General features: G+C 41.4%; 1 protein-coding gene across 8 annotated transcripts in view; it reads left to right on the top strand.

Moving 5' to 3' along the window:
* Positions 1-19,707, top strand: part of LOC121943362 (RNA-binding protein Musashi homolog 2-like) — a 133,689-nt gene that overhangs the window by 85,907 nt on the left and 28,075 nt on the right. For all 8 annotated transcript variants that reach the window (XM_088078479.1, XM_088078474.1, XM_088078476.1 and 5 more), the window contains exon 8: positions 17,797-17,879. In XM_088078479.1, coding sequence (XP_087934605.1) covers positions 17,797-17,879 — 83 coding nt within the window. The remainder of the gene's footprint in view (positions 1-17,796; positions 17,880-19,707) is intronic.

Genomic DNA, 19,707 nt, shown 5'->3' with positions numbered 1-19,707 from the left:
AGTGTCTTTAATGAGCTCGTTTGAGTTTGAGGGTTTGTGGGGTTTTTTGCACTGAAGAGATTAACCCTTTCAAATATGGAGAGACATGGCTTTTCTCGTGCTGCTTTCAGACATGTTTCACAAGGGTTTAACCCTTTGAATCTTGAGCAAATTGGTGCAATTTCTCTAAAAGACATGAAGGGAAAAAGGAAATTATCAACTTGGTAAGAAATGTCCCACAAATCGTAAGAAAATATTGGTTTTAGAAAAATATTTTTTCTAAATAAAAAATCTCTACAGACAAAAGACATTTAAAAAAAATAAATAAATTTAAAATTATTTTTAATGTTTCAAAAATTGCAAGAAAGTAGTGGTTGTAGAATTGATTTATTATTATTATTATTTATTATTTTTTAAAAGCTAGGGAGAAATGTCTAGGGAAAAAAGAAAAATAGCTAGATTTTTAAAATATTATTATAATTTTTCAAGCACTTTTTCCAGGTCATTTGCTTGTTTTTTTTATTCATTATTTTTATTTATTTATTTATTTTTAATAATTTTCAGGTAAAGTCATGCACTTATTACTAAATTCTTGGCCATTTCTTCTTTCATTGCTCATAATCTTCTTCCCATGTTTTTGAAAGAAATGTTCAGGTTTTAAAAGGTTAATAAATAGCTCTGCGTTCATTATGAGTGCCGGAGGGGAAGTTAGACACTTTTTTAAGAAAATGATGTGCTAAACATCCAGAGAGAAAATCCGTGAAAACAGGACGCAGGCTTGAAAGGAAGTATAAACTGAGGTTTCGTGTCCATTTATCATTCGGGTGTAAATGTGTGTGTGCGATGTGAAGCTTACGGTGTCACGAGGTTCCTGTTGAACTGTTCGTTGTGGAATTTGATGGGCAGAGGGATCAGTGTTTGAAGGGCTCGGTCATCAAAATCTCATTTCTTTCATTTCCGTGTACCTGCAAAGGGCTATTAAAGGAAATTGTGGGGAGGGTTTGTATAATGATGTGTTTAACCTCGGGCTCCAGTGGACAGCTTTTTGACTTTGAACTGTAAGCAGATTCTTGACGAGGCACAAATCAAATCATGAAAATGACAGCCAGCAACATTTTGAGACCGAGAGGCCACTTCAAGTGATGAGTGAATGCAGGCAGCTGCACAATTTGGCTTTCCATTTATAAATATATGTTTCATATTTATATAAATTCATATGCATTTTGATATTATTTGACCAGCAACACCTTCTGTTTATTCCCTCCATCCCCACTGACACTGATACAACATAAGGCCTGAGCTTCATAACTTATGCTCACCAGTGATGGCTCGTGTCACAGTCTCTGAAAATGAATTTAATGGCCTATTTGAACTAAATGAAAATGACCCGCCTACCTCATATTTCAACACGTTCTCATCACAAGTCGTGACATGCTGCCGCTTTGCTTCAGTGTCTACACGTTACGTTCTAGGTATCCTTCTGCGTCTGCACTTTATGTTCCAAGATGCCGCTACGGTGACGATTATGCTGCACATGGTTATGTTAAGGCATCAACAGCTCACGGAAACCATCACCAGGACGTCAACAAACTCGACATGCTGGCACGGACGGTTAGGATTAGGGGAAGGAGGCGCTTGGTGAGGTGTAGAGAAAAAAAACAAATTCAGACGGGAGGCATATACCGTCCTGCATGAAAGTCCAAGGTTTGTTGGATCCATCCTCCACCCCTTCCACCCTCCCTACAGGCACCCTTTCGCTCCTTTTATCACATCGGTACCGGCAACTTGACGTCGTCCAGCGGTGTATCATGCATGCGAGGTTCTGTCCAACCACGTTTCCAGCTTTCACTTCGTCTGCATAACAGTTGGATGTGGCAGGTGCCATCCATGTACGCATGAAATGCTGAAGGACAGTGTCAGGTAATAACGCTGCCAGTAACCACGTGATATATCGGGCAGGCGGCAGTGGGGAGGTGGATGGATTCCATAAACAACCAACTTTCATGCAGGAGTTCAGTGTTTGTTTCCTGTGTAAATGTGCTTTTTTGCTTAAACCTAACTGTCCTTGACTTTGGTGCATAATCCCAAACATCATGTTTCATTGTCACTTCCCAGTCCTTGCTGCGCAGAGGTTTTCGGTTCCTTGTGTTTTTCTCCCTCTACTTCAAATACTTAAGTCAGTCAGGCGCTACTGAAAGTCCTCATTTTCAAACCACTGTGAGGACTTCTGGATCTGTACTCTGTACCTCTTATGCTTTTTTAGCTTAGGCTACTGATACTGGGCCACTCTTCCACTGTTACCAAGTACAAAACTGATTTCAGACAAACAGTAATGCTATCCGGAAATGCAGCCTCTTATTTAATTTCAGTGACGCAGGATGGCTGCCAGTGCAGAGTGGTCTTGCGAAAGAATCAGGGGTTGTCTCGCTAAAAAGTTGAACCTGTTTCAGGTTCAGAGATGAGGGTGATTAGCTACAGTCTTACATCTCTCCATGACCTGTGCACCTCCAGAGCCCTGAGGCGTGCAGGTAAAATTGTGGCCGACCCCTCTCACCCCAGACACAGACTTTTTAAGACCCTCCCCTCAGGCAAGAGGCTGTAGATATTTGTGCTGCAATGTCAACTCATGCACAACTGCACAATGCCTTCATTGCACCTTTTGCATATATTTAGATTTTCTTTTGTGTTGCTTCTAAATTTTTTATCTTAAGTATTATTCTGTTTACATTTTCTATTTTTATTCTTCCTTTATGTTAATTGTCTTTGCACCAAACACCAAGTCATATTCCTTGTATACGTAAATGTACTTGGCAATAAAACCCGGTTCTGATTCTGATTCTGAAGTCTTACCGCAACCCAATTCAAGGTCGTTGGCAGCACACCACATTAGCCTGTCGAAAACATGCAAGCCCTCATTTCTGGGAAATCATCTACCTCTATCAACGCAGCTTGTGATTTTAAACACAATGCGGTTTTCAGTGTGAATGCTGGTCGCAGAGCTGGCTTTGTGCCTCACACAGGCTATTTATGTGGTGGCTTGCTGTTTGTCCCAGGATGCTGTCTGGGCTTTGACCTCTGATAAGCACCTCTTTTCACACTTGATGACAGCCAGCTTCAGCTGTGTCCTGCTCTCTTTGTCTCATTTTTCATCATTACTCGACTCTCTCCGGCAGACAAATGAAGAAATAGTTTTAAGTAGGAAGCGCTGAGGTCTGACACATCTGTCTGAACAATGTGGAGATGAAGTAAGCTGTTTGTGCACCGGCTGCTTTGTCATCGCAGTCCTCTGGTCATGATTTTTTAGATGTTGTCGAGTAAATTAAAGAATATTTTGCATAAGCCTTTATTTCTGTTACAGCAAGCTACAATTGTGTTGATTTTTTTTATGCTATTTTTTGGTAATGTCCCCACTTTTAATGGTTTTGATAGTGAGGATGTTTGTGGCTGCTTCTTCTCAATAACACAGGAAGCATTTATATTTTGTGGTCTGGTTAGCTAATTTTCATTGCAAATCTGCTGTTACTTTTTTTAATCACAATTATATTAAACTTCAATCTCTTTTTTCAAATTCTTTTCTACTTCCATTCCCTTCTTAGCTAAATGAAATGAGGGCCTACATTTCAGGTAAAATAAAAAAATATTTCAAGTACAAACGCCGTCCTATCCAGACCCGGTCCGAGGTCTGCCAGTTGGTGATGCTTGGTAAAGAGCCTTTTTGTGAACGCAGAAATGTTACCTCTAAGTTTTATGTAATAAATGTATACTTTGGGTCCCCAGAATAATGAACTGACGGATGCTAACTTACATATGTAGAGTTATTTGCATAATTTCATATATTGACAGTACCTCAGCAACTGCTTGACTAATTTGGACATTATCTTGGTTTTGGGGGGTTATTGAGGATGCCTACTGCCTACTGCAAAATATTTCCAATAATTGCATATATTGACAATATTTTTGCATCTTTTTGGACAATTTGGACATTGTCTTGATGGAGGTTATTGAGGACCATTCAAGATTCAATTCAAGATTTTTTTGTAAAAACCAGAAGTCTGCATATTTTAACTGCACTTGGGCTGATTTAGATCATTTTTTTCTTCAATTTAGAAGTTTTAAAAGGACACTGAATAGAGTGGATTAGACAGATAACTTCATGTATTTATTTCTTCTTTGAAATCACTAAAATAGCCTTAAAACAGTTAGAAATTATACAATTCAGAAATGGATGCTGCATCTTCAATAACCCTTCAAATAACCTTCAAAACCACCAATATAATGTCCAAATTAGCCAAACAGTTGCTGAAGTACTGAAAATATTGCCCAAAATATGCTTAATAATGGGGACCCATGCCACACATTTATAACTTAAAACTCTGGGGTACTCAGCATTTCAGGTTTGACTTTGTTGGCGAGAAGATTACAAGGAAACACAACCACTGATGTGATCTTTGTTCAAACTGCAGGGAAGGGTGTTGAAAAGTAATATTTTGGCTCACAGACCTGTTTTCTTTGCAGAGTTTGAAGATAGCACAACACCCATTTGTTTGCAGAAACATGTCATTTTATCTGTACCAGCCTGTGCCACTGCCGCCGTTTATTCTCTGCCATTTAGATTCATAAGCAGCGTTTTCTTCGTGTTATACTTTTCCAAAACATTTGCTTGCACACTATCTCTCTTCCTCTGCCTTTGCCTTTTTCCTAGCAGCTCCCATACCTCATCTCCCTCGGCGGAGGATTAACTACAGCAGTTTAAAGCTCAGTCTCCTGTCACAGATGTTGGCTTTGAGATTGAAATGAGCTCTCTGTGGTGAAGGGAGTGAATTAAAAAAGGAGAGGGAATGTAAACCTGAAGAGGCCTGAAGAATCAAGTGTCTTCACTGGTGGAAAAAGCGTGAAAAGAAGTGTGACCCGGCTCTTTTTTTATGAGAGTTTTCTAGTTAGAGTCAAAGCACAAAGACCAGGAGGAAGTGTTCACCTTTAGGCTAAAAGAGTAAAAGTTATCAGGTGCTAATTGTCTGATACCTGCTTCAGTCTGGCCGCTGTGGCTCAGAGGTAAAGCGGTTTGTCCTCCGGTTCGATCTCTTTGGGCCAGATGCTGAACCCCAAATTGCTCCTGATGCTGCGTCATTTGAATGTGAGTGTGTGTGAGTGGTTACTAAGCAACAGGTGGCACCTTGTACGGTAGCCTCAGCCAGCAGTGTGTGAATGTGTGTGTGAATGGGTGAGTGTGACATGTAGTGAACGCGCTTTGAGTGGTGAAAAGACTAGAAAAGTGCCGCACTCTTGTTTTTTTTTTGTTTTTTTTTGCGTCTCGATTGTCAAAAGTCGTGAATGGTACTAATGGAGTCATTTCGGTACCATATCATTGTCTTACGTATGACCTCTCAGCTTAGTACTGTCTGCGTCAGACATGCTTCAGACGCACGGTGTGAGCGGTACCAGAGCGAAACTGGAGCGGGATGGAGCGAGAGATAAGGTGACGCTCCAGCTTTTTACAAAAGGCGCTCCAGTCAAATTGATCCCGCTCTGCTTTGCTTACATGCTCTGCACGCTGATCGGACCAGCCTGTTCTCACTCCGAACTCGTCCATTAGCGCCGCTCTGTCAGTACTTTCGACACACGAGCGTGACGACAAAAGCCCGCTCCTGCATCCAACCAGAATGCGGCTGGATGGCGTCAGATGAGAAAGCAGAACCGGTGGCGTTGTTATCAAACGCTGGCAGCCATCCTGATGGCACCAGGTGCGTCCACATGGAACGCGCACGGACAGCGTCACTTGAGAACGCATCTGCATGCAACTGACGGTGTGCAAATTAAAGGCTTAGAGGACAGCGTCAGGTAATAACGCTGCCGGTAACCACGTAAGAAACGTGTGCGCCTTTATCGGGCGTGCGGGGAGGTGGATGAATCTCACAGACAACTGACTTCTGTGCAGGAGACCAGAGTTCACTTCCTGTGTGGATGTTTGTATGTTTATTTTGTTTCTAACTTACCCTGCGCCACTAATCATAACCATCGTGAAGGGCTTCGCTGCGTCATCCCACCATGTGCATTTGCTGACATCACGGTAACAGCATCCCGGAGTATAAACAGCTGACGCCGACGGTCGCTGACAGAGCGGAGTCATGTGACGAGTTAGCTCCACCACATGCTACTATGTGCCTGGCACGGCTTTGCACTTAGCTGATTAATTTAGACCATGTTTGACATAAAATTTCAGCAAACTTTAATTTTTAAAAGGCTTTTGGAGGATATGATCATCTGAAACATTATTTTCATACTGTATGCAGATCCTGCTTGCTGCTCTGTTTTAGTTTCCCCGTCCTCTCGGTTGTTTATCGCAGCTGAATGAGAGAGAGAGATGGAAGAGGGGGACACAGCGAGACGACCCACACACCCAGTGCACCAAACATCCACAGAAGTAGGACAGTGAAATTGATGGGCCTCTGCGTGTAGGTGACCTACATAGATGACTGTGGACAGAGACTCCTTTCACACCTGAACTGAGCTCTGCTGTAGGTGTAACACTCAGCGGGAAGGACACACAGCGAGCTCACAGAAACATACAACAAAACACGCTGATGTGATATTTAACGTGGACGGACATCTACGTATTAATTCATGATAAAAAGCATCATCTTAGAGGACAAACTCTGGCTGCTGAGGAGATGTTACACTGCAGAAAATCACAATAAGGAGAATGAAAATGATGCTTCCTCAGTGAGAACTTTACTCAAAAAAGCTTTACGTAAATATAACAGTTCACTACATACAAGAAGGTACAAATACAGGAAATACAAGTATTAAAAGAGACATAAATCCTACTTTGTCACATATTACTCAGCAAAATATCTGATGCTCAATTGTCTGTCTCAAAAGTCACTAAATTGCATAAGATTTGTGTCATATATTCTACGATGTGTGCATGTCAACAGGTGAGTTTACACAAAATGACTGCGACACACTAAACGACGGAGCCCTAAACTTATTATCTTCTCGTAACGATATAATATAATTGTTCCCACAAGATGAGAACTTTTTTTCTACAAGATAATAACCTGCTCTGAAAAGATAATTAACTTGTTTCCACGAGATAATAACTTTTTCCAAAAATAACTTGTTCCTACAAGAAAATAATTTGTTCCCTAAATAAAATAACTTGTTACCGAAAGAAAATAAGCTGTTCCCACAAGAAAATGACTTGTTACCTAAAGATATTAACTTGTTCCTAATAAGTCATTAACTTGTGCCAACAAGAAAACATCTTGTTCCCACAAGATAAAAACGTATTCCTGTTAGATGACTTTTTCCCATAATTCACACGCTTCCACAAGATAACAACTTTGTACTCTACATAGAAAATTGTTCCCAAAAGATAGTAACTTGTTCCCACAAGATGATAAACTTGGCGCATAGGAAAAGAACTTGCTGCCTCAAGACAATAATTTGTTACCTAAAGATATTTTATCCCATTTTTCTGAACAAAAATGTACCGATCTGCTTCAAGTTTCAAGGGTTTGAAAAGCGTATGAAGGCAGCACGAGAAAAGTGATGTCGCTTTGGGTTTCGAAGGGTTAACAGATGTTGTTCGAAGGGTTAACAGATAGATGAAATGTTAGGTACTCCACACCTGAAAGTCTTTTCTCACCACGTGTGTTGGAAATATATATATATTTTTTCCTTCTCATTCATTTATTGATTGCTTCCCGATGCTCTGCGGTGCTTGGCATGCACCAGAGAGAGATGTATTTCAAGTGTGAAAGCGATTACGATCCCCCGCTCGATCGTTCCAGGTAAGACGAGTGTAATCAAATATACGTTTGTGTATGTCTCCTGTGAGAGCCGCGCTTACATCCAAACACAGCGCTGCTAATCAGCAGCCGCACGGCTGATATTCAGGAGTGAGAACGTGGAGAGGGAGAGGCGCAGATCCACGGAAGCTCGGAGATAACACCATCCAGACTCCATGGTCTCATCTGTCACACGTAGATTGCTATTAAAGCTGTCTGAGAGCGTCGCCATCATCTAATTAGAAAGGCTCTCTCTCTCTCTCTCTGTCTGTCTGTCCTGTTTGTTCACTCTCTTCTCAGCCACCTCTGTCTTTCTTTGTTTCCTCTCTGTTTACCTCTCCGTCTCTCTCCCTCCCTTCCTTCCTCACTTCATCGGTCATGCCAATTGATTTCTTTGAGAAAAGCCTCTCATGGTTTTCGCCTTGATGTGTCTCGTGTAATTAAAGGCCAAATTGTTTTGATGCCAGTGTAATCACATTAGTGTGTTATTGCAGGAGAGGAAAGGAGAGAGATGGGAAGAGAGAAGGGTGAAATTGGACTTTTTTTTGTTGCTATGGCTGTGTGTGTGTGTGTGTGTGTGTGTGTGTGTGTGTGTGTGTGTGTGTGTGTGTGTGTGTTTGTTATTAGGAGCATAGAGCTGTCACTGTACATGGTGCTCAAAATCCAGGCCCATATGGCGTCCCATTAGCCCCTCTGTCGAGTGGTGAAGGCGGGCAGTTCTGATGGACACAGCCGGTTAAAGAGAGGACGCTGTGTCTGTGAGGACCAGCGCAGAGGAAAGATTTGATCTGGTTTTGCTTCATCATTTCTCACTCTGATGGATCAGAATATTAGAATAATGCTGATGATGATGATGAGGATGATGGTGTAACATATACAGCAGCTCATATGATGTCTTTTAAAAAAACACATAAAATGGTTTGTATGTCTTACAAATTAGCGCCCCTCACTGTGAGCTTATTAAGCATTGGATAAAAAATGCACAAAACATATATTACCAGGCATCAGCACAGTGCTACTCAACTTATGGCTCGTGGGCCAAATCTGGCCATTTTCAAATTCTCAGTGAAAATAAAGTGAGTGACACTGGGAACTGTTTTTGTACTTTTATGCCAGAGTGCAAAAACAGCATCAACATACAGCTTGTTTATCAAAAAAGTGCCAGTGGAGGATCCCCAAACCCTCCACAGAGGTCTCAGCTAAGATCCTGATGTCCTAAAACTCTAGAGATGTCCTAACACCCTGGACGCATCCTAAATTCCTAGAAATGTACTTAAATCCAAGAAATGCCCTAAAATCCTAAAAATGTCCTAAAATCCTAGAAATGTCTTAAAAATCCTTGAAATGTCTTAAAATCCTAGAAATGTCCTCAATTGCAAAAACTGTCTTAAAATCCTACAAATGTCTTAAAATCCTAGAAATGACCCAAAATTCTACTAATGTCCTAAAATCCTACAAATGTCCTTAAATCCTAGCAACGCCCGAAAGTTTTACAAATGTCCCAAAATCAACAATTTGTGGACTGTGAAACACTAGTGAATCCCAAGAATCAGTATTTACAAAACAACAAATCCTGGATACAAGCAAAGATAAGAGAAAATTTGTTCATATATTGTTTCTTCTGTTTCTGTTGCTGACTTATTCAATTGTTTTTTAACTCTTTATTCAACATTTAGTTCATACATATACACAAATATAAAGTCAAGAAAGCTATGGTATTAGATTGGATATTAGGTAGAGGTAAATAAAGCAACGACATTAATGAATGTTAAGAAAACAAAAGAAAACAAAAACAAAGACAAATAAAGCATCAGTTGCTTTGGTTTAGTTACAGTCTGATTTAGCTTTATTAGTAATTGCATGTATCATTTCTTACATTGTCTGTGCCGTCCAGAATGACGCAGCAGTCCGACCCTCATAAACGTGTATTTTTTCTTTTGTATGTTTTTTGGGGTTTAAACGTGCACAGGCTGCAGACCTGAGGTGCAGCAGAGTTTGTTAACATTCAGTCCGAGTCTGAGCAGTGAGTCTGTCCTGAGTTATTTTCAGTAACGCAGACATGCAGCAGACGGCGACTCTGTTAAATCCCGTCACTGCTTCTTTTCTCTCTAACGAGTCTGAGCCACTCCATCAGAGCAGGCTTTTTTTCCTCCTCCTCCTCCTCCTCCTCCTCCTCCTCCTCCTCCTCCTAAACATATTTCACTCTGCTTATTACAATGTAGTGAGATGGCTCGCCGCCTCAATCGATCCCTCCGTCCACTCTCATTTACTTTACAAGGGATGCTGCTTCTAAAGAGCTTAACTGTCTTTTCTCCTGCCTCCTCCTCCTCTCTCCTCCTTTTTCTTGTTTTTGATTAAGAGGATGTGTAAATAAGGGCACAAGCTCCCGTCGATGCGTGCCGATCTATTTATTGACTCACCAGTGTTGCATCTGGCCAGTTCTCCCATAAATCCTGCCAAGGTAACGAGGGACCTTCAGATTTTGTATTTGTCTCTGAACGTTTTGTGTGAGCATTCCTCACATATTTGCACATTCACGCTCGGGCCCCCATCCGTCATTCAAATTCAAATTTCAGGTCAAAGTCAGGGTGCCTTATTTGTTTGAACTGATAATTACTGCAGAAGCAAGTAAATGACATTTTGATATTAATGTAACTCTCCCCGTTTGTCATGTTTTCTTGTCGTGGACCATCTTTGTATGGCGCTCATTCATGGACATAAGTCAAATAAAAAGCCCAGATAGGAAAAAAAATCAAAGAGATAAAATAAGGTGGACAACATGCCCCCACTTACCCCCGCTATGCTGAAGTGGGGTTAAAGTATCGGAGGTACAGGCGCTGTTATCTTGCGAGGGTGATGTCATTGAGAGCCGGAGTTTGGGGTGTTCCCGCCAAAACACTCCATTGAATGCAAGCTAAGGGATTGGCTGTCACAGCTGTCAATCATAGTGGAAAAAGCCCCCTTTTGTATAATTTAATAACTTATTAACAACAAATTTATCCCGAAAACAAATATTTGAACAAACATCAGGGTGATGAGAACTAAGTTCAGTGACAGGAACCATTTTTGGGAAGAATTTATTCCCATGTAGTTTGGCTTTTTAGTTTGGCCTATGTACATTCACAAACATGGAGAGGCGGGCTTTATGACCTATACTGCAGTCACACACCAGGGGGCGATACAGGTTGAATAACTCACTTTGGGGGGCTGTCATGTCGTCCATCTTTATTAACAGTCTGTGTGTATGAGTTTCAGAAATGATTTTATCACAAGTTAAAGTATGACCAGCAGTGGACCTTGTTGTCTCTCTAGTCCACTGGTGGTGAATGTGTTATGCTGCTGAGGTCCACAGATAGGCAAATGGACACACACACACACACACACACACACACACACACACACACACACACACACACACACACACACACACACACACACGCCAGCTCTCATTGGCTCTGCCACATTGATAGAGTGTAGAAATTGGATGCCATTTGTGACAATGCTGTCACAGTGTGCGCCTGTATGTAAATGACTTCTCACACTTGGGAGTAAATTGAACGGGGGTGCAGAAAGTGACAGAACTGTGACGGCGCGGGGAGGGAACGAAAATAAAAGGAGGGAAACACAGGAGCACCCTAATGGAGAGAAACAAACAAATGTGCAGCCAGTGTTTCTCATAAACTTGTAGCGAACGTGTTTTCTCATTTGTCCCTGGCGTTTATTAGCTGCACAGTCGGCAGTAACGGATCCCCAGAATATTTACTAACACTCAGTGTAGAACAGCAGCTGTTATGGCCATGCTTACATATTGGACTCTCTGTAGGCTGTGTTTTCTAGTCTGTTTTTTTCAGAGGAGAAATGCAAGTGTTATTTTCTGTGCTTCTCTTTTTATTGCCAGACAAATCAATGTGCCAACACATTGTTAATAGAGTTAGAATATGTTGCTTCCTGCTGCTGCGGATGACTCTGAGCTTCACGCTGTTTGTTTGGTTGCAGTTCAAAGGAAAGAAACCCAAAGTTGGTATGATGCCTCTCTTAGCTAACAGACATCATACTGCTACTGAGACAGGTCAATCCATTCTGTCTCTCTCTACGTCTGTGATAAATTAATCCAGGACACATCGGTTAAATGGGTAATGTAATGGTAATGAGATTACCAGCACTGTCAAATAAGAGCCATAAACTGTTGTCACATATTGCCACCTTGCAGTGGACTTCTGCGTCTACATATAACGCTCTAGGTATCGGATTACACTACACGTGGTTTTGTTTAGGCAACAAAAGTACACGTTAAACAGAAAGAATCCAATGCTGGGACGTCAAAAAAAAAAGCACATGCTGATACGGATGGTTGTGTTTACGCAAACAAAAGGGCACATGGTATGGTGTGGAAAAAATAACACATTCAGACAGGAAGCGAACACTGGTTTCCTGTATGAAAGTCCAGGGTTTGTTGGATCCATCCACCGCTCCTCCTGCCCGCCCTCAATGCTCCTTATATGCAGCATTTCAACCTGATGCCATTAAGCGGCGTATCATGCAGACGCGACAAGTTTCATCTGGCCACGTCTTCAACTGACGCCAACCATATGTGTGTCATGCTGCCGTCAGATGCCATCCGACCATCAATTGGTGTATAATAACTCTGCAGAAGATTGGGTCTGGCTGCATTCTCAGCTGACGACCTCTAGTGGCGTATCACGCAGACGTGGTGTCACGTAAACATCGGAGGCACAAGTATACCTAAAACGTCATAGGTAGACGCAGAAGGTCCTGATAGAGTGGTGCCACGTGCCTTTTTTTTTGACATATTTTTGGGTCCATCTTCCAAATCAAGTTGAAACATAGTGACCGCACTCCAAGCTCACAACACACAAGCTTCAGTGGTACAAAATCATGTGAAATGAATCAGGGACCCAAATTTGCTCACATGGTTCCCTCTGAAATACATGGCAGGACTGGCAGCACATTTGTGTGTGTTGAGGGTCTCCTTGTACACAAAGGTCAGCCAAGACCCCATCGATTCAGCATTTCAATTTTATTTGAGCGCTGACTCCAATGGGGTCTGGCATTAAGACCCTCGCTTTCATTCTGCCCACTTTGTTTTGTGAGAGGCTGCAAATGACTTTGCGTGTGTGTGTGTGCGTGTGTGTGTGCGTGTGTGTGTGTGTGTGTGTGTGTGTGTGTGTGTGTGTGTGTGTGCACAATAATACAAGTGTACCTCACAAATCTTAATAAGTGTGAGATGCCATTCCAACGCTGCGATAATTGCCACTGACACCTATTACGCGCTTCGGATTGGAAATTGCATGTTGCCATTGAGGGGACATCTGACATCAAAATAAGTTAGAAAATAAAGATAAAAATACATTTTCCCTGCCTGACACGAGGCGACCGGAGTTTGTCGTTGTGTATTGTGTGTTGTGTAAAACAAAAATGGTGATGTGGAGATAGAACGGGCCTGTTCGGACTCGTCTGCTGATTGAATTGAGCTAAAATTGATTCTCTTTTTTTTCAACCTGTTTCTGTCTTCAACATTTGATAAGTTATGTTTGGTATTAAGGATTAAAGTTTAGGGAACTTTTTTCACCCTATAACTGACAGTTAAATAGCAGAGGACTCAGTATTTTGTTTTCCAAAGATATTCTTAAGACATTACGAGAATAGAGCGGTGAAGTAATGAGTCCTAAAATGCAGAAGTCTGTTGGCTTTGTTTCACTTCTGGTTCTCTCGTCTCAAAGTTTTGTTGTTTTTTTTTAATGGGTTTTCAGTAAAATGCCTTAAATAAGGCCTGTGGTTAACGCAGGCTAAAGATATTTAGACGTTTTGTCCTGCAATAAAAGTAGCCTTTTAAGGTTTTACGCATCCTAAAAAAGTGATTGCTAAGAAGTTGCTTAATTGAACGACAGTGTTTGTCGGGGACGTTAGACGTCATCACACCGGACACAGAAACTACGAGTGAGACTAGCATGACATAGCCATGATCATTATCTAGATCAGGTTACGCTAACAGGAGAAAATCTTGTAGAAAATTAAGCTCTAAATCAAACCAGAGGTTTCGACAGCGACAAGGATGTAGTTAGTTTATAGCATCACAGCTTTTAGCTTCTGATGGTTTCATTTACGCCTCAAAACACACAGAAGTGTTGTTCATCTGTGAAGATTATCATGCTGAACAAAACCTTTAAGTGTCACAAACTTGTGTGTCAGAGCTTATTTTTGGCAACAGTCAAAAATCACATAAGGTTTGTTGACGAGGGAAACGTGCGATGCTAACTTCCTGGTTGGCCTACAAAAATACGTCATCCCTTCACCGCTCTATAGGGACCTTTGTGGTCCCTTTATCATGTCATTATCTCAACCTGACGCCATCCAGCAGCGCATCATGTGGATGCGACAGGTTTTCAGGTAACGCCACATTACCAAGTATCACGCTGCTGAGGCGGGCGCCGTCCAGCCGTCCGCTGGTGTACAAACATATTTCATATAACATATGAAATATGTTATACATATAACACATTTCCAATCTTAAAGTACACTAAAATTTAAACTCACTTCCCAGCAGTCGTCCCACCGGCCAACACAACCGACAGTACAGTAGCATCTCAAAATGTGACAACCTATCACGCGTATAAAACGACTTCTATTCAGGTATATTTACATTAATTTCTATAACTGCCTTTCTTAGCTTCTCACATTCGCTCTGTCATCTCATTCGCTCTTAGTTTCTCAGTCTCTGTCACCGCTCTCTCTCACGAAGACGCCAATCGTGGCTCTTGTGTGTCGGCTGCTGGGCTCCCCGAAGAAATCGGCCCTGACAGCTGATTTGTCGGATGTCAGAAGTGGTGGCCGGGCTGCTGATGAGGTGGAGAGGAGGGAGGAGGGTGGGGGGGAGGGAGGAGGGAGGAGGGTGGGGTGGCAGGCAAACGAGGGATTAGATGGTTTCCTTTTTTTTTTTGTTTTCGCTTTAGAAACCTGGAATCCTCTCTGTCTCGCTGTCTTTCCAATCAGCCGAAATAACAGCTGAAAGCCGTTTCTACATGATGCCCACCTGAGCACATCTTTGTTAAACAGTTACAGTAAAAACAATCAGATATTCTAATGACTCCCACAGCTCACAGTTGTTACCAGCAAATAGCTGAAAACACATCCAGCACACACAAAATCAGCTTTTATTTACGGTTTCCTTTGTCGTGATCGATTTACGTCTCATGACAGTAGGTTCTTGGATTGTAAACAACAGCGCACACTCATTAAATTAATTATTAAAGCAACATTGCATGACAGTGATGCAGTTAGCATCACTGAAGTACTGAAATGACCCTCGACTACATATATCTATATATCTATATCTATCTATCTATCTATATATCTATATCTATATCTATATATATATGACATGCAGGAGAAACCCAGAAAACCCTTTGACAAGTGAGGTTCTCCATGAAACTATCAATCAGTGCATACAGTCTCTTAACACTGATAAGAAAAAACAATGATAAAATTGTTTAAAAATGTATATACAGGCTATAATAAAGAAAATATTAATAAGAAAGGACAGACAGATGAGTGCAAAGAAGAAATATTATGTTAAAGTTATGTGAAGAAAAAGAAAAAAAAATATACATTTGGGCTATTTTTGCAGTAGGATATTTTTCATAGATTTTTTAAATGATAAAAGGAAAAGTCTAACTAGGTGTTAGAGGTATATGTCTTATATATATATTTATATATGTGTGTGTGTGTGTGTGTGTGTGTGTGTGTGTGTGTTTAAATAAAGAAATGGAAACGTAAGTTAATTGTTGTTTTATCTGCTCTGGTCTTAGACAGCACTCGTCACTCACTCTGCTGTTAGTTGCAGGTCTTCTTCTGTGGGTTTATCGCTGCAGCAGATGTGCTTTTGTGGCTTATTTGCTCGGCCAGACTTCAGCAGAAACAGCAGAGACAAAGAGAAGTGACAGAATAGGAGGTGTGACTGAATGTTGCAGAGGATGGGAGTTTGCCCCAAACGCTGTTAAAACATTGTAGACTTTGTGTTTGCATCATTTTTGATGGTTTAGCTGGTCACACCAGCTTGTGATGGTCACTCTAGAAGGTTTATCCGTTGAACTTCCTGTAAAATTGAAACCAAATCTTGCACTTGAGTTTGGAGAAATAACAGTGTCATGAGGAGGAAGTATGAAAAGCAAAGGACATAAATCAGTCTTCTGTCGTGTGCTGTGCATAAAGATAAATAAATACCAGATACCAGATAAACCAATACTAGCTTATGCTGGTACTGGTTTTAGCTTGTTTTAGCTGGTCTTTGATGTCTTAGATGGTCGTGACCCAGTTGACATGCTGGTGTAACCAGCCTATGACGCTGTGCGAAGCTGTGTGTAATAATGATAAATATAATAATATATATATATATATATATATATATATATATATATATATATATATATATATATATATATATATATACATAATATAAATATATATAATAATAATATATATAATATAAAATATAATAGTAAATTCAGATTATCGGATGCTTTTTTATGGAGGTCTTCAAGCAGGATGTCTGAGTGCATCGTGTAGCTGCACGAATGTGATTGGCTCGTGGCGTTAGAGGGCGGCTCTTAGCGATAGGTCAATTGTGTTTTATCAACATTTGGAAAATATCGGTTAAATTTTGTGCAAATCTGTGATGGCATCCCAACTTTAGTTGATTTATGCATTTACGTATATGCTGGAGTAGTACTGAACTTGCCTTCTACTCAGGGCCGTATCACAGTATTTTACAGTATTATTTTACAGTAGTATACAGTATTGTTACTCAGAACTAGTTGATCAGCATTATACATTTACTTTACGTATCATTTGCTAACACAAACACTGACTTAGCGTGAATTCAGTTATGAACACAGACGGCACAAACGTTTTACGGTCGGGGGGATAAAGAGTTCAGATCGTGTGTTTGTGGCTGTTTGCTTCGTGTTTGACTATCATTTTGTCCACTGTGTGTGTATCTCTGTTAATTCTCAAATATCCCTGTGTGACATGCAGATGATGAGTAATTCCAGTGAATCATTAGTCTACCCTGTGTTAGTGATTTTCTCATTTACCCCGAGGTGTTGATTTGAAGCTCATCCTGAATCTGTGTGTAATAATGCTGAAAACATTCTGCCATTAGTTTAAGCTTAAGTCGGTTAGCGCCTCCACTGAAATACCAATAAAGCGAGCTCATTAAAAACACCAGTCCAAAGCCTTTATTGGTCTCTGTGACTGTTTTATTCTGCTTTGCCGTCACTTTTAACCAAAATATAGTAGTTCAGATGTGAGATGGGTATCATTACCACACGGCTTTTGTCGTGTTAAGAGGTGAAAGGCGCCATTTCCACCTCGTAACAGCAGAAGGGCCAGAATTTAAAACCTACTGGAAATGATTTCAAACTCTATTATCTCTAATGATGAATACCAATGTCGAGAGTAATGCAATCACTGTTTTAGGATATGTTTAAAAAACAAAAAAAAGAAAGAACACCAAAATGTACATTTTAACAAGTTTAATTGGGATGTTTTTGGCTTTTATTTTATTTTTTATTTTTTTGTATGTGCATTTTAGTCTTATTGTTTTATGTACGACGTGTTCTGTACAGCCTCACTTTTTAAATTTTTGTTTCGTGTTACAACCGTCCCCAGTCTCTGCTCGCAATTTAACCACAGCAAAATCTGTGCAGTCGTCATGACCGCCTGAGGCTGAAACTGGTAAAAATGCAGTTTTTATAAATAACATTTAAAATGAAAATACGGAACAGGAAAAGTACTGTATTCTTTAATTCAACAAAGTTAAATGACATAAATGTGAAAATGGTCAAAATTACAATTTATGGCCGTTCTTGTGTTGATCGATTGAAATGAGTATTCTTCACTTTTGCCGATCATGATTTTGTCCTCCTCCTCCCCCCTCTCTTTTTGTTTTTTTCTGCCTCTTCTTTCTCTCCTCTTGTCCTTTCTGTCTCCCCATCTGTCTCTTCTGCAGGTTTTGGCTTTGTAACGTTTGAAATTGAGGATGTGGTGGAAAAAGTCTGCGAGATCCATTTTCATGAAATCAATAATAAGATGGTGAGTGGCTCCTGTTGCATTTCAGAGTGAGTGACGCAGATCTGGATTCAGATGTGATTTTCGTCAGCGTAGCACTCAGAGCGATGGTTGAAACTGATACTGGACCGGCCGGGACGGGAACTGTTGCGCTTGTTTTTACACACACACACACACACACACACACACACACACACACACACACACACACACACAGACTTGGACCTGCATACACACCAGTGAGATTCTGGAGAATGAGGGGGGTCAGCTGTCTGTTCAGTGCAACTGATCACTAACCATGAAATTGTGTGTATGATCCCGAAACACGCAAAAGGGCAGAACAACCTGGCCTTACCTCTGCCCCCATGTCCAATTTCCACGGCAGGATGCTCAGCAAATTAGACTGGAATGGCTGGCCATGACTGAAGGTTTGTCATTGTAACAGATAAAAAAGGTCAGAGTGAACACGGGGGCCCAACGTGACGTCCCAGGTTAGTGGATTTGCTCCCAACCTTCAGCTTAAATGCACAAAGTCCAAAGAACATTGTCCTGCTGAATCCACGGCAGTGAAATCAGCTGCACCTTTGTGTCGCAGTCAGCAAGCATCACTTGGCCGGTTTCCGTGGATCCTCAAATAGTGCAAAATGAAATTGCAAATACAAAATACGCCTAATGGAAATTCCATTAGGTAACTAAAGTGCACTCCGTCGCTTCTCGATATGCTTCACCGTCTTTGGTAAATAGTGCTGGTTCTGCTGTTATTGAGTTGTAAGACAGAGGACACCAAAGTCATCAATTACTGTCGCTTTTGCATTTTCGACTCAAGATTCCAACACCAAATCCACCGTTTGTGGCTGTACGATACGCCGCCTGAATGCTGCCTGCGGAGGCCAGACGGCACCCAGGCGGCGGCGTGATCAACACGTTCTCACCCCGAACTCGTCACATGGTGCTGCTCTGTCAGGAACTTCCGCGTCTACCTGTGACGTTTTAGGTATCCCTCTGGGTCAGCTGTTTACGCTCTGGGGCGCCGTTATGGTGATGTCAACAAATGCAAGTCATATGAGCATTTCCACAACAGCACGGACTGTCATGATGGTTGGAATTAGTCACACGGTAAGGTGTAGAAAAAACACACACACACATCGCCCACGGGAAGCAAGCGCTGAACTCCTATATGCGCACACGCACTCTTTATATTACGTGGTTAACGCCGTGTTATTACCTGACGCTGTCCTTCAGTGTTTTACGAGCCGTCTGTGCATGTCGGATGTGGACGCAGAAGGTAGCTTTTGACGTCACACTCGCACGCCAAAAGCACTGACAGAATGGCGCTATTTGACGAGTTCGTAATGAGAGCAGACTGTACGATACGCTGATAGACGCCTATAAATGATCTTCTTATAAATACAGCAACACACACTCGTTAGCTTTCTACACGTCGTCTGACCTCTTCTTAATTTTAAGATGATCCGGTGCTGCTGCCAGTGTGAGTCTTATTATTGTCACTGAGTCAGCATGTAACGACCCGGAGCTGCAGACGGGAGGAGGAAGCTCTGCACCTGCTCGCTATTGATTTTCACATGATATCACATCACATGCTTTTATTGTTTGGGGAGCTCAGCAGTGCTGACCGTGATTTCTTTATTTCAGTCGATATCTCTCCACAGAGACGCCGCGGCCCCCACGCTCCTTCCACAGCACTCATCGACTGGCCTCTTTAAATTGGGCTGCAGGGGAGATGCGGGCATTGTTAGTGGGGCTGGGAGGGGGGGGGCAGGCAAGTGGTTTTGGCTTTGGGATATTACACCAAAATCACTGCAAAGTGGCGGTATTTGATGACTTTGAAATT

The sequence above is a fragment of the Plectropomus leopardus genome, chromosome 6 (genome assembly GCF_026936395.1).
Source record: "Plectropomus leopardus strain MGB_pleo_1.0 chromosome 6, ASM2693639v1, whole genome shotgun sequence".
In the NCBI taxonomy this organism is placed as follows: Eukaryota; Metazoa; Chordata; class Actinopteri; order Perciformes; family Serranidae; genus Plectropomus; species Plectropomus leopardus.
The sequence above is the reverse complement of the archived record's forward strand: the minus strand, read 5'-3'. Positions and strand labels throughout refer to the sequence as shown.